Source organism: Felis catus, chromosome B4 (assembly GCF_018350175.1).
Source record: "Felis catus isolate Fca126 chromosome B4, F.catus_Fca126_mat1.0, whole genome shotgun sequence".
In the NCBI taxonomy this organism is placed as follows: domain Eukaryota; kingdom Metazoa; phylum Chordata; class Mammalia; order Carnivora; family Felidae; genus Felis; species Felis catus.
The window spans coordinates 12,864,847-12,879,953 of NC_058374.1; the positions used below are offsets into that span (position 1 = coordinate 12,864,847).

At 43.1% G+C, this 15,107-nt stretch overlaps 1 protein-coding gene across 19 annotated transcripts in view; it reads right to left on the reverse strand.

Annotated features, from left to right (window-relative positions):
• Positions 1 to 15,107, reverse strand: part of BEND7 (BEN domain containing 7) — an 81,952-nt gene that overhangs the window by 29,681 nt on the left and 37,164 nt on the right. For 14 of the 19 annotated variants that reach the window (XM_045060888.1, XM_045060899.1, XM_045060885.1 and 11 more), the window contains one exon: positions 7,335 to 7,556. In XM_045060888.1, the coding sequence (XP_044916823.1) occupies positions 7,335 to 7,556 (222 nt within the window). Of the gene's footprint in view, positions 1 to 1,590; positions 1,748 to 7,334; positions 7,561 to 15,107 lie in introns of all 19 variants that reach the window. The other 5 variants (XM_045060893.1, XM_045060892.1, XM_023256359.2 and 2 more) reach the window with 2 other exon arrangements.

Genomic DNA, 15,107 nt, shown 5'->3' on the forward strand with positions numbered 1-15,107 from the left:
GCGTTCCTCGGGGGGGCCCATTTCACTGGCGTTTATATTTATATTCACGCAGTTAAATGCTTCCAGGTAAACAAACAGGTTGGTGAGGACTCAAGGCCCGTCAACTTGAGCAGACTTCAAAGAGTTCTGGAGGCGGAAGGCTTTCACCCATGTTTTATTTAACGTAAACTTCATTAAACCTATTCTGCAGTCAACTTTTTCATCCCTTTGCACGGGACACACTTCCCATCCCGTAAAGCCTGGTTCAGAGTCACCTATTGTGTGAGGCCTTCTCTTCCATGGCAGTCCGTCCTCCGTGCTTTCTCCCTCCATTCAGGAACGGGCACTTTGACGCTCATTTTATTCTGCCTTGGGGGACAGTTCTGTGTGTTGACTCGTCTGAAGGTCAGAGGCCATGCCTTACTCAGCCGTAAATCACACGTTCCTGGCTCACAGCGGGTGGGCACCAAGGTGGGGGCCCGTTAACAGAGCTTTCACGCCTGCTGATGATCTCTGCGTTTGCGTTTGCGAGGTTAATGATACTGAGAAGGTTTTAGTTGTTCTCATGACTTATCCAGGCGTGGAGAAGCAGCAAGGACGATGTTTTTTGGTGTCAAATGTTTGGTGAAGAAGCTGGCGAAGTAAGTGCTCTAAACTTGCGGCCCAGGAGACTGGCCGGGAACTTGCCCACAAGGGAGGCCACGCTTTCTTCAAGCCTTTACTAGGGAAAACTATACAGCATTTGTTCTGGGATCCAGATGTTCGAGTCGTGCTGAAGTCTGGAAAGGCCTTTCGCCCGCCTTGGTAAACTAGGCAGTTTTTCAGGGAAGTCCTGGTGAAGTACCACAGACACGTCTGAAACGAGGACCTTGCACAACACAGCCGGCACGAATAACGTCGAACCCCAGAGGTTTAAAAGGATGAGAGGCGTCGACACGCGCTATCGTCTCGCTTGTTCCAGGAGACGAGCGGGGCAGCCTTCAGGAAAAGGGCTGTTCTTAAGGAACAGAGGAAGGAGACGGTTTCCCAGGAGGGCTGTCCTATGTTAGAATCGGCCATCAGCATCAGGAGCTCGGTGGCTCAGATTCTCCAAGGGTCGTGTCAAACCATCTGCCTTGTTCAAAGGCAGATTCCTGGGACTACCCTACACCTACTGAATCAGTCTCCGAGGATGGGACCCAGAAATCTGAATTTTGAACCGACACTTCAGGTAATCCTGATGCACACTAAAATACGAGACCCGCCAGAGGGGGTTGAACGTACAGGGCTCTACACATAGAATGGCTAAGATTCAATACCACCTACTTGTCACGGGGCCTCCATAAAGAGTGGGGAAAAATAATCAACAACTGTGTAAGAGTCACAAAGCCGAGAGACGGGCTGTGTGTGTGAGAGAATTATAGACTTGTTACGTATTATTTTGCTGTTATACATTATGCAGCGTATCCTGTTTTAAGCTGATCTGATATGTCAAAATACGAACAGATAAATTAACAAACGATGATTTATCTTCCAAAAGGATTCCTGAATTAAAGCATTCATCAGTTGGTTTCAACTGCCAAACAGTGCAGCTAAAATTTAATTTACAGGCAACTTTGAAAAATTACTTACGTGCAGCGTGACTTTCAAGCTCTTTCTTTGTGGTCCTGTATGCTGCGAGAGTCTGAGCCGTGACTCTTTTCCTTGGGGAAGGGATCACACTTCTGTTCTCCTCCCTAGCACGATGGGACCGACGATCACTAGCTTCCGGGGAAGACCTGCCTAGAAGCTAGAGAGTAAATTGAGGTAAAGCTACCCTCTTACCTAGAGATTCACTCTGAATGTGCTTTGCGTACACAGTGACTGACTGAGTCGTTTTAGATGATTAGTATGGTGAGTTTCCTAGGGGAATTTATAAAGAATCCAAAATTCTGCACTTTGAGATGGAAATTTAAAGTTGGGATACCTTTTCTTTTTTCCTCCCGGATACTCCGAAGCAATGAACTGTGCTAAACAGTGGCTTTGGAGCCAGACAGGCCTGGGGTTAAATCTCAGCCCTATCACTTCCTGTGTATCTTTAAGTTAAGGAAGCTGACTTGACTTCTCACAGCCTCAGTTTCCTCTCGTGTAAATGAAGAGCACATCACCAGCGCCGTTAGGGTATTCAAGCCCAAGCCGACGTTCCCTCCCTGGTCTTACAGAAAGTTCTCAGGATACACACAACGTACTGTCAAGAAATGAATGATAGAGTGGACATAAATTCTACCCCAACCATGTTAATTTACATCCCTGTGAGGTCAAACTGAAAACAGAATGGTGACAACATACAATAAAAACGGAAGGTGAAAGTATTGTGACAGGACTCACACAGACCCCACAGGTCCCCAGAGTTGCTGGAATAAGACGCGAGCTTTTGGTGGTCGGCTGGGCAGAGCCTCTGAAGGGGTGATGCCGACTGTGGTCGGGCTCTCTAACGCTGTTAGAGGCACAGTTCAGTTTCTGGAGGAGCACCAACCAAGAGCTCCCTTCCTTCACAGGGAGGTTCTGACCCCTGCGGACCATCGGCGCTGACTACCCTCCAGGGGAGCCACAGTTTGGGCTGCACACGGGGGTTGCACGGAGTAAACAAAGTAAACTAAGCAGTCGACCAGGTCTTTCACTTGACAGGTGCACATAATTTCCTTTGAATGCAAGAAGATTCAAGAATCTAGCAGAGTTTGATAGTAATAAAACTTTCTCAACTAATCACTATGAAGCTGAATTAAAAACCCTAACCCGGGTTCTAAAAACTGCTCCACTGCGGGGCGCCTGGGTGGCTCAGTCAGTTAAGCGTCCAACTTGGGCCCGGGTCATGATCTCGCGGTTCATGGGTTCGAGCCCCACGTCGGGCTCTGGGATGACAACTCGGAGCCTAGAGCCTGCTTGGGATTCTGTGTCTCCCTCTCTTTCTGCGCCCCCCCCCCACCCCAGCCCCCGCTTCCACTGTGTCTGTCTCTCTTTCAAAAATAGGTAAACATTTAAAAAATTATTACAAATTGCTTCACTCCAACTATGTCTTCTGAAGAGCACCAGATCCGAGGATTGTATCAGTATTCAAATAACTCTCACTAAGGCACACCGCATGGTTTCCTGGCATCTGATATCAAGAATTAGCTGGTCTTGAGCAGGTGTAGCACGAAGTGAGCTCAGCATACCTGGGTACTGACCTCCATTCTACATCCTGGTCATGAAATCACTTCTGAATGAAATTCAAGATACTAAACCATCCTTGGCACCAAAATCTAAGACTCCTCTTAATAAGATCGTAAGTTGCTTCTTTCCAGAGTTAGACTCAAAGTGCTCAGGTGATTGTTTCTCATTAAAGACCCTTTCATCATCAATACCTTGCATCATATTTATAAGTGAATTTCTAATGAATTACCAGAAAGTGTTAACTACCATAAAACAGAGGAAAATATGTCAAAAATGTGATCTCTACAAAGAGGCTTATGTTTTATTTTCCAGATACTGTCAGGGGGAATATTAATTATCACTACAAAGAGCTTCATTAATAATCCCACAATAAATTCTTCTTCAGCCCATTTCTGTTCTTATTATAAGCGTTTTACAGATTTTTGTTTGTCTCCCCCCACCCCACTGCTGCTTTAACCAACATAGTGACTTCATTTGAAACAAAGTCAGCATCTGCTGTTATTTTTAGTTCTAATATTTTATAAAATTGACCAGTCTTGTATATTCCGAGTTGCAGGACTTTTGAAACTAATACAGTATTGGTGCACTATCCCCTAAAGGATAGAGGAAGAAAGACAATACTTCATATCTATAAAATTTTGTTAAAGTATGTGGTAGGGGCACCTGGGTGGCTCAGTCGGTTGGGTGTCCGACTCAGGTCGTGATCTCATGGTTCGTGAGCTCGAGTCCCTCATCAGGCTCTGTGCTGACAGCTCAGAGCCTGGAGCCTGCTTCGGATTCTGTGTCTCCCTCTCTCTCTGCCCCTCCCCTGCTCACGCTCTGACTCTCTAAAATATAAACATTAAAAAAAAATTTTTTTTTTTAAAGTAAGTGGCAGACACCAACGGTAACATGAGTAGCTTTGCTGCTATTGTGTACAAGGAAACCATTTTATCACTTGCCCAGATTACTCAGATTCAAAAGACTTGGGCTGGGGGAAGTAAATTTCCCCTTTTATCTCTACCAATAAGTAGCAAGAAGAACTGGGTAGAGTAACCTTCAATTACTAGCTGCTTTCAAACACCACTTTATATCGTAATATGTGGGTTAATAAACTTGCAGCTAAAGGAAAAAAATATCAAAGGATTTAAGGAAATTAAGGAAGAAAGTATCAAAGAATTAAGAGAGTTGTACCCAAATTTATACTGAACTTTGGTCCCCCCCCTTTTTTTTTTGCTTTCATTGGCATTTTATTAAAACTGGGAGAAATTTATAACATTTTTGATATCTATCATTTCAGATTGGTTGGGAGAAGACATAAGGATGGGTATTTAGTACCAGAACTATTAGGTCAATGAATTAGGGCCAAAGTCAAGATGAAAAATAAAAACTCACCCAACATGTACTGATGGAAACCCTACTATATGTAAAGCTCTCAGTGAGGCACAAAAGGTAATGAAACATATTTAAGATTACAGCTTGTCCTCAAGATGCTTACAAGAAATTATCAGAATAAATCAGGTAAAGATGTTGGCTGACCAGTATACACAGAATGTCCTTGTTAAGAAAGACAAATCGGATACTATACCCATATTGTGAATAAAGATTTTAGGAAAAAAAAAAAAGAGTGTAGGAATGTATGCAATAAGTTCTGAAGAGTGGGACTGTGGAGGCCTTTTAGCTTTCTATACGTGTTTATGGTTTGGATTTTTTTACAAGCAAGTACTATTTTTGTACCCAGGGGGAAAGTCTAGATCAAAATATATGTTTATGAGTAAAGTGAATATACAATATTTGTTGACTTAAGTTGGTGGCTTATGGTTGGGTTTCTGTCCATTTTAAAGTGTTTTTGTTGTTTCAATAGAATTTTAATGCCAGATTTAATTCAACAAAACAGCGTATGGAAAACTTAAGGTCTTTGATTTGAATAATCTGCTTTATTGAGTATGAGGAGCAGAAGCCTTATTATCCTTTTTAAAAAATGTTTATTTATTTTTGAGAGAAAGAGAAAAAGAAAAAGAGAGAAGGGAGGAATGAGCATGAGCAGGGAAGGGGCAGAGAGAGGGAGGCACAGAATCCAAAGTGGGCTCCAGGCTCTGAGCTGTCAGCACGGAGCCCGATGCAGGTCTCGAACTCACGAACCTCGAGATCATGACCTGAGCCGAAGTCGGTCGCTTAACCGACTGAGCCACCCAGATGGCCCACCTTGTTACCATTTTTATTTCTAGCTAAAGAGTAGGGCTGTGAAGGAAATTAAGGCATGTTCTCTATTTCTCTGTGCAATACACTTTTTCAAACTATTGTATGATGTCCAGTCTCAACTGAAAATGGCAGAAGCAACCCCTATCACTCTACTTGTAATGACACGTTTCATTACCATCTAGTATTAAGGTAACTCCTCTACTGTCATTTCAAATGGGACACGGTCATTTACAGTTCCCTCATTTCCAAATACTTGCATACTGTTAATACACTGTCCTGAAAAGAAGGAAATTAAAACAATTCCTAGCTACATTTCAATGTGTTTAAAAGCTTCGGCCTAAAAAGCGTCATCAGCCTGACCCTCGTGTTTCTAGAAGGCTCCAAACATATTAAATGGAAATGAGACCCTTCTCAACTTTAGCTGGTCTCAGTTACATCACTGACCATTCTTCAAATTCTGTAATCTTGTTTTTAGTGTCACTTCAGGCTGAATCATCCTTTTCAGAAATGACAGGGATTGTAATGTCTCTGTAGCTTTTCTTATTTCATACAACTCAACTGTCACTTTAAGTGAAAAAACTCTGTTGGAGGATGATAAATTTTCTGTTACTGAAGGCTTACGTCCTTCCGGCCACCAACAAAGGCTGTTTGGTACTTGCTAACTCTGTTTAGAAAAAATCACAATATTTTGTAAAGTTAATTGTGGGTTTCCAAGTATCCTTAAAGCGCTATTAAATTCATTTACTCATTTTGCAAGATAACAGGAAGCAGAAGTGAGGCAGGAAGGCTCTCTGGGTCCAGTCCCAGCCCACAAGCCACGTGAGGCCGGGACTGAGCAATAAAGAATCCTTATCAGTGATTCCAGTGTCAATTAAGGCCTGATCCTCAAATTCCACTTTCATGGTAGCTGTGTTCATATTTGAGAATTCATTTACATTAAAAAAAAATAACATTTAAATATTTCTATTACCTGAAATTACATTTATCAGAGTCCTATCCACGGACATTTTAAAGTTAAGAAATAGGTCTGTGATGTGGAACTGGATGTAAATGAACTCATACTTGCACCTGCCTGGCTGCTGTGACGCAGTGGAATTCAGGCACCTGTTCATGAGCGCTAAGGGGGGGCGGGGAGACTCATGGTTTTCTCTGCATGTAGCTGGCATGACTGCATACACAACCAGAGGGAGCAGAGCAGGCCAGGGATGTGTGGAGGGACACGGGATCTGCCTTCAGAGTGGGGTCATTGACATTTAAAGTATCTTTAGAAGGGCGCCTGGGTGGCCTAGTCAGTTGAGCATCCAGCTTCAACTCAGGTCATGGTCTTGCGGTTCGTGGGTTCGAGCCCAACATCGGCTCGCTCCTGTCCATGCAGAGTCCACTTCGGATCCTCTGTCCACCCCTCCTTCCCTCCCCTGCTCATGCTCTGTCTCTCAAAAATAAATAAAACATTAAAAAAATGTTAATGTTTGTTAAAACTTCCTCACTGAGCCTTATTGGAAAAAAAAAATGAAATAAATAAATAAATAAATAAATAAATAAATAAATAGTTTTTACAAGCAATGACCTCATAAAGCAACTTCCAAACTTTGGAGAGAACTGTTTTCAAAAAAGCATCAGAGCCTTATTCTTATTTATAACTAACAATTTAGGTCAAAATCATATTCTGGCGAAGTTCTTAGTTAGAAACTACCACGAAGAAAGATACTTTCATGTTAAGAGACAATGAAGAAAAACACTTCTTTTTGGTTCTGCAGCAGATCAAACTGGCTCTGAAATGATGATTTTTAACAAGCCAACATCACCCTTGAAATACCAAATTCTAGTGATACTTGGGGTGGTGAGTGTCAGGGGTCATACCGGAAAGCCACACCAGTGGGTGAAAACTGCCAAGGGCAAATTCAATTCGCTTCCAGTTAGCTGAGTACAATTTCAGCTGCGTCTTTATGAAAAGAAGGCAAAGCTCAACCAAGAACCCATAAAATGAAATGATGCAGACCAACCTTTTATTGCACCCACAATATTTTGGTCTAGTCCTTTCCGGTTGTCGTTGAGTCCTCTTTTCCTCTTCCCGTTGGGTAAGGAGTTGGCCAAAGTCTTGTCGTCGAAAAACGCACACACCAGCTTTCTAAACAGAAGGCTTCCTGAGCGAGTGTAGTTTGACAATATAGAGTCCAGCTGTGATTTAGGCATGAACACATCAAAGCCTTCAGCAAGTTGCACTTCTGGCTACCAAAAAGAACATAAATATTTCATTAAAAGCAACATTTGAAGCGTGTGTGCAACAGAAGAACATCACTAGCTACTGAAGTGTCCATACCCTGCATACGATATGGTTTTGGCTTTTGTGTGCCAGTATTTGCGACTTATAAAACCAGTGACTAGTTATTACAAAATACGATGCTCTAATTCCAGCATTAAGTCTCTTCGAAAGCAACGGAGAGGAGCATGCTGAAAATGCATTCTTGTCTCCGAAAACAGTCAAGAGAAAGAGGATCATCACAAACTCCTGTAATTGTAGAGCTACATGGGATGGGAGATTTCTGGGTGGAACACCCTCATTTTTTAAGTGAAGGCACTACGGTCCCAAGAGATGGTAACCAAATGAGTTAAAAATAATTTAAATGTGCTCAGTGCATTACACTTTCCAGATTACTTTCCCCAACATTAAATCATTTCATTTGCCTACGGACACAAACATTGGACTGCTCCACAGGCCCATGGTTTCCAGCTGTGGAAATGCCAGTGGTTTCCAGCTGTGGAAATGTATTTTTTTTTTTCCTCCAGTGAAACCTTATGTAAACTAACCCATAAAATAAATAAAAACAACGAGCAGGTGCCCAAGGTAATTCATTTCCACCTCTCACCCCTACTTTTGGGAGGAGAATCTGAAGCTATGTCTCAGAGCGCCACTGGAAAACCGATGCTCTGGTCACATTGCTTCCCCATCAGGGATTTTCCGATTGGGATGTTGAAGCAGAAGACTTGGAAGGCGCCTTTCAACTTGGACTTTAAGTAGTGTGAAATACGCTCAGACAGTAATAATATCTTGTCTGTCAGCACTTGTGGACGCGGATAGCTTGTCTTTTCATTCGGCAGCCCAGCGAACATTTAGAATAAATGCCTTCCCGTGGAGGTGGCCATCCACTCTTTGTCACTGCTATTTATGGGTGTATTTATTATACCGTATAATTAGTTATCAGACTGTGGCCCTTCCTGATGCCTGTAAGTCAGACTCTGTATCGCTCAGGCCTGGCACATCGTAAATACTCAATAAGTTCTTGTCGAATGAGCAGAAGTTCATTAGTCATAATCTAAGCTATTAAGTCATTTGCTGTTGATTATAATGATAACTCTAAAACAGTAACATGATGAGATGCACTTGGTAAACTTTGATTAGGAAAAAAGTCAGAAGAACACCTCATTTGTTCTAAGATGTGTTACAAAAGCTTGTTCTTGGATAACCATACTTGATCACTTTGCAAGCCCGGCACTCCTTTGGATTTTTAAAACCATATTACAAACATGAGGATCCGGGATTAGTTTTTCTCCTGGAGAATAGGAATTATCACTTTTGTTTGGCCTCGTGCTTCCCAGAATGCCTAACACACTACGGTCGGAGTAAAGAGGGTCCAGAGGAGGCTGCAAATGATTCTGATGACGTGGGAAGTTTGGGTCCTGCCTTTTCCAAATGCAATTCTCGACTGGATTATCCACCAGGTCGTCTCATTTCTCTGCCTCACTTTGCCTTTCAACTTTTAGTCCCTGGATGCTTGATAAATATCACTGTAAGGGCAGTGGTGTCAGACTGATTGCTGAGTTTTGGGTCTTGGCAGCTGGTAAAAGTGTGTGTGTGTGTGTGGGGGGGTGGCTGGGAGCCAGAGGCTGCACCGCCAACTCCTGGAAAAGAAGCTGTCACACACCTGAGGCTCAATGCAGGTTTGTTGAATGATTCAATGTGGAAATATCACATCGAGAGACTTTTATCATCATAATCTAAGGGGAAGTTTTTATTCATAACCAGAGTTTTGCTCTGCATATCCTATGGCTGGCTGCATTTAGACCTTATTCTAAATGAATTGATCTCAGATCTTTGCTCCGTGCTCCTATGTATCATTTACAAGCCATTAAAAAAAAAAAAAAAAGAGTCCCAATTTCCTTTACATAAGCAGCTATCTGAGGGGCTAGGGTGGTATTGAAGCTTTCAAATTTTCAGGAGTCAAAAGGGGGAAACACCAACTGAACCCGTTCATCTATCTCTGTTGAACTTGGGAAACCATTCAACAGGTGCTTAAAGCTCAGCCACCTGACCTGAGACTCCCAGAACTTGCCCTTGGGACTCACCCTGGAGGACGTGACCCCGGGTTGAGGAATAGTGACCTGAACTAGCCATCAGGCGAAATGAGCCCTCCTTCCTTCACATACTCAGCCTTGTCTATGAACTGTGTTTCCGGCACTTTCCACACTGCATTCATTTGCTTGGCAGTTTGTGCTTTTCATCAGAATGTGTGCTTGTTTGTATTCACAGTGCCAAACGCCCAGTCACTGCCCAATAGCTATTTGTCAGAATACAGAGTAAACAAAACACTGTGTAAGAATTCACTCAAAATTCATCCATTTGAAAATAATACTGATTTAGAGACCTTTTATCCCAAAACACAGTAAGTGTGGGTGAACGTCTGCCTCGGGGTGAGGGGTGAGGGGTGGGCATCATCGAGGAGGGGACGGGATAGCATTTTATGAGATGCAGTTACTGTTTCTAGCATTTGCTGCGACTCCTAAAAGTATCTGGAGGTTTCTGTGGAGCCCAGGGATTCACTAACGGATAATAGTATCTTGATTTCTGAGAGGCTGTCCTAATGCAGAAGCTGTCAGCGTGTCCTGGTCCGCTTTCTACTGACCGACAAACATTGTTATTTTGAAGTGTTCTCTCCAGATCAAGGAACGTGAGCTCACCCAGTTATGAGCCTCTTACAAAGGAGTCAGTTTTACCAGTTGAGGCAGTAGGAGCAGCGGCAGGAGCAGAGGTGACTAACCTTTGCCCCCTTCCTGCCTGTCCGGTCCTTTCTCATATGCCACCCAGGTGCCCCTGTTCTGTCCTTTCTCATATGCAGATTTCGTAGCAACGGGTGCTAATGCTGTGTCTTACAAGGTGCCGCAAAGCAGCAAACTAATTGCTTAAAAAGAGAGGGTAGCTTTATTTTCTGAGACATGAAGAAAACTAATCTCAAACTTTCACTATGAAATTTTTTGATCTCCATTTTATAAAGACAGTGACAGTGCCTTACTACCACGTAACGATCGACAATGTTGTGCATATATTTTGAAAAACAGGTTAAAACTCCATTGTATCATCGAACCCCTTCTTTTTGTTGACTGGTGCTACTTTAAACGAGACCTCTCTGCTCACTAATGATGGCTATGCTAGGAGCCACACTCTTCCAAATGAATTATCATTTTACAAACTAGGCATCCTCTGACAGAATCGCTATCTGACTCCAGCGAAGACAGATGGCTAATACGCTAATTTACGCATTCTGTTGATTCCTGAAGTCATATGATCTTTAAATGATGACATCCAAAGGATGGGGCAGAATTTATGACACTTGGAGGCATCACTTTAAGAGTTAGGAGTCTGAATTCACACTGTAAATTTGGATTTTCGTGGACGTCTTGCTTATTTTCAGGACCGCAGCTACTTAGCACAATAGCCTATCAAACGTTGCATTTTCCTTATCTAGTGGCATCATATCTTGCACTGGGTTAAGTTCTAAAGGCAAAAACTACATGTAGTCATAATGACTCTCGAAAATGTTCATGGACCCGGGCCTGTGGACATTAACTCTCTTGTTTCTCTTTGCACTTCAGTTGTGGCCTCCCTTTGCTTAGTAGAAGTTGGGGTCAAGCTCTAGTTTGAGTGGGGGAATCCCCTAACCAGGTAAATCAAAAGATTTCCCCCTCAGTCCCTCTGAGCATATCATGTGATTCCCCTGTATAATCTAAAGGAAAATATGTAAAACAATTTTAAAGAGATCATGTCAAGTAATCACAGAGACAACATTTCTGATACAGGCTATTTTACATCAGGTATTAACAATGCCGAATGACAGTAAAACATGTTTATAGCTACATGTGGTCATTGGCCAAAGAAGTAAAAAGAACTGTATGAGTATTCATATTGGACATTAGTCTCAGGTTTTCAACTGAAAAGTAATAAATTACATACAGTAGTTTGTATACTCAACTGGCTAACTAGTTAAGTTTAAGACTGGCTCAAGGAAAAAAAAAAACGTGGATGAAGAGTCAGGATTCTGTGGAATCCTAACTGATTTGGGGCTCAATGCACATAACAGAATTTATAAGATGGCTGAAAGATCATGAGGTTAAGTCTTTCTGCTCGTAATACTTCCGTGTACAATGATCCTTTATTATTGTTTACTATTTACTTTGCAGCACGTCAGATGTATTTCTAGGAAAATGAGCTTTAGTTCACGAGACGAAATTTAAAAAAGCCACCAAAACCCCCTCCTAACTGATTTTATTGTGCTCACAAACACAATCTGCTTCTATTTGAGAAAAACTGAAATCATCTCCTAGAACACAGGTCTGCTCCAGGTAGATTTGGCAGGAAGCACCGTTACTATTTATTAAATGCAATGCCCAGAGCACGGCCAGTGAGCTGGGAACCCGTGAGAATACCCTGGATGGGAGGGCAGGCTTGGTCTAGCTGGTCTACCTGGAGCTGAGAATCCGTGTTGATGAGGCTCTACATTGGATGTACTATGAACAGAACTGTACTGAAAGGTAGATGCTCTGTATTAAGTAAAAAATGCTCGGGCAGAAGTTCTATCACAAAGTATGTGTAAGCTACATACTGGCACATATTTAAGGGTGAATCAGATAAAAATTATAGGAAGTCATTAAAGGGTCAATCCTTTGTAGATTTTTTATTTGATAAAATTTTCATAGAACTAAGTGTTTAATTTTAAAAGACTTTTTTTCTCATGTTTATTTATTTTTGCGAGAAAGAGAGACAGAACAGTAGCAGGGGAGAGGCAGAGAGAGAGGCAGACACAGAATCGGAAGCAGGCTCCAGGCTCTGAACTGTCAGCACAGAGCCCGACGTGGGGTTCGAACTCATGAACCGTGAGATCACGACCTGAGCCAGAGTCGGACGCTTAGCCAACTGAGCCACCCAGGCGCCCCTCTCTCTCTCTATTTTTAATGTTTATTTCTGAAAGAGAGAGCAGGGGAGGGGCAGAGAGAGAGGGGGACAGAGGATCTGAAGTGGGTTCTGTGCTGTCAGCACAGAGCCCGACGCGGGGCTCAAATTCACGAACCGCGAGATCATGACCAGAGCCGAAGTCAGATGCTTAACTGACCGAGCTACTCAGGCACCCCTAAGCGTTTAATTTTAGAAAATACAACACGATTTGGACCCTCAAAATTTCTCCATGCTCTTGCGTAATAAGATAGTGCAAAGTGTTTCAGAGATGTTTTTAAGCTTCTCCTTCCTCGGGCAGTGAGTTAACGACTCTGAGCACTACGGCCTGATTTATGCTCAAGATATTTGAGCCCAAATGCGTAAGATGGAAGATCGCGGCCACTACTGTCTGGATTCTTCCACCCAACTCCAGTGAGACTGCTGCTCCGAGAAGATGTCCACCTCTGAGAGCCTGTCCTTGATCCTCCAGGCCGCGGGCAGCTCCCGCTGTTCCCGGCTCCCCTGTGGTCTTCTGACAGCCACTCCTAGAGCCCGTGTCCCAGTACAGTGTCCTCACTGCGTACACGTCTCTCTCCCTAAGCTCCTTGCAAGGCGATGACTCCTGCATTCATCTCGGTGCACCCCGGAAAACGGGGATAACAAGGAACATTTGTTCGCTACTTACCATGTGCCAGGCCCTGGGCTAACATGCATGAAGTGGCTTTTCTCATTTCGTCCTCACCCTATGGAGTGACTATTTTATTATCCCTATTGAGGAGGGGATAGGAGAGTCCCCCTATGACTATTATTATTATTTGCAGATGCAAAAACCGACGCTTGGAGAGGTTAGGTAACTTGTTGAAGGTTATCCAGCCAACTAGTGATGAAGCAAGGATCTGACCCCAAGCAGTCTGTACCGGAACCTACACTCTGAAGCATATGCTGCTTGAAGTTCAATGAGTCAATGAAGGAATAAACAGGTGCTTGCTCGACTGATTGCCCGCTTTACTGTTTCCCAGTGGATTACGTATTTATTGGGCTAAGAAGGTGTTAAGAGAACAGGTTCTGATTTCAGAAGCTACTTCTGTGGAAAGCAACAGTACATTTAATATTAGTTATTTTAAGAAGAATGACATACTCGGGAACCTGGGTGGCTCAGTGGGTTGAGCGTCCAACTTTAGTTCAGGTCATAATCTCCCAGTTCGTGAGTTCGAGCCCCGCATTGGGCTGGCTGCTGTCAGCACAGCGTCTGCTTCAGATCCTCTATCCCCTCTCTCTCTGCCTTCCCTGCCCCTGCTCGTCCTCTCTCAAAAATAAATAAACATTGAAAAAGAAAAAGGAAGAAAAATGACATACTACAAACATCAGTGAACTAATCTTCAGTTGATGGGTCACCATAGATTTATCTTCTGAAACCTTCTAAATTTGTGTCATCTAGGATTACTGGGAAATATTCACAGTACTCCTAACAAAGAGAAAAAGGTTTTCTACTCTTAAAAATTGTCATAAATCTGTTTTTAAAAACTGATCGGAGTGTTTCACTAAAGCCAAGAAACAAGCCAAACAAAAAAGCAATGACAATGAAACAAGCGTGGGCTGGGTGTATCTACCCAGAAAAAACCAAATCACTATTTCCAACCAAGTCGGAAAGAACAGTGATGGCAAAAACTCCCCGGCCGCCTCGTCCGAGTGCCGGTAGACTACTCGGGTTGTGAGCATATGGAGAAAGAAGGGAATACTGGATTTAAATGTGAAATATGGTTCTGGGTTTGGGTTCCCGCTTTTGCTTCCGTGTCACTGAGGCCTGGGTTTTATTTAATTTAATGTGCTAGTTTTAAATGGGTCAAACAATCCTGCCCAAAGTGGAAACATTTCTGGCCACTCTCTTTTTTATACTCACTAGTTACCCATGGGTATTTGTTCATTCATAGGTACACTTAAGTTTTATTTAACATTATGTTTGTCCCTATAAGGTACTTAGCTAGGACTGCTGAAGTTTAAAAAAAGAACCAATATTTATTGAGGGTTTACGTGGACCAGGATCTATTCTAACTGCTTCACACAGATTACTTCAGTTAACTCCTCCAGCAGACCAGTTCTAGGAGGTTCTTTCTTTCTTTATTATTATTCTCATTTTATGGAGAGAAAAACTGAGGTGAGAGGTTACACGGCTAAGTTTCTGGCTCAGGCAGCCTGACGTCAGAGTTTGCATTCTTCACCATTAACTTCTCCTCCAGAACCTTCCAAGTAAACAGAGTAAACTGCCATGCTCCAACCTTTCAGTTCTCCTCATACGGCCATCATCCTGTGACTGGTTCCTGAGCGTTGGTCACGTGCAGGAACTGAGCTAGACCGGGCGCCCGAGTCTGTCACGCGGTGGATAAGGGCAACTACACGCGCGGGTGTGAGGACCAGCTCACGTTTCTGGCTGTGACCCTGAGCAGGCTACGCAAGCACTTTAGGCCACGGGGTCCTCGTCGACAGCACGAGGACAGTAACGCTGCCTCAGAGGCACATTATTTAGCACAGGGTGGCACAGAAATACTATTATCATATGGTCCCTGCCCTGGAG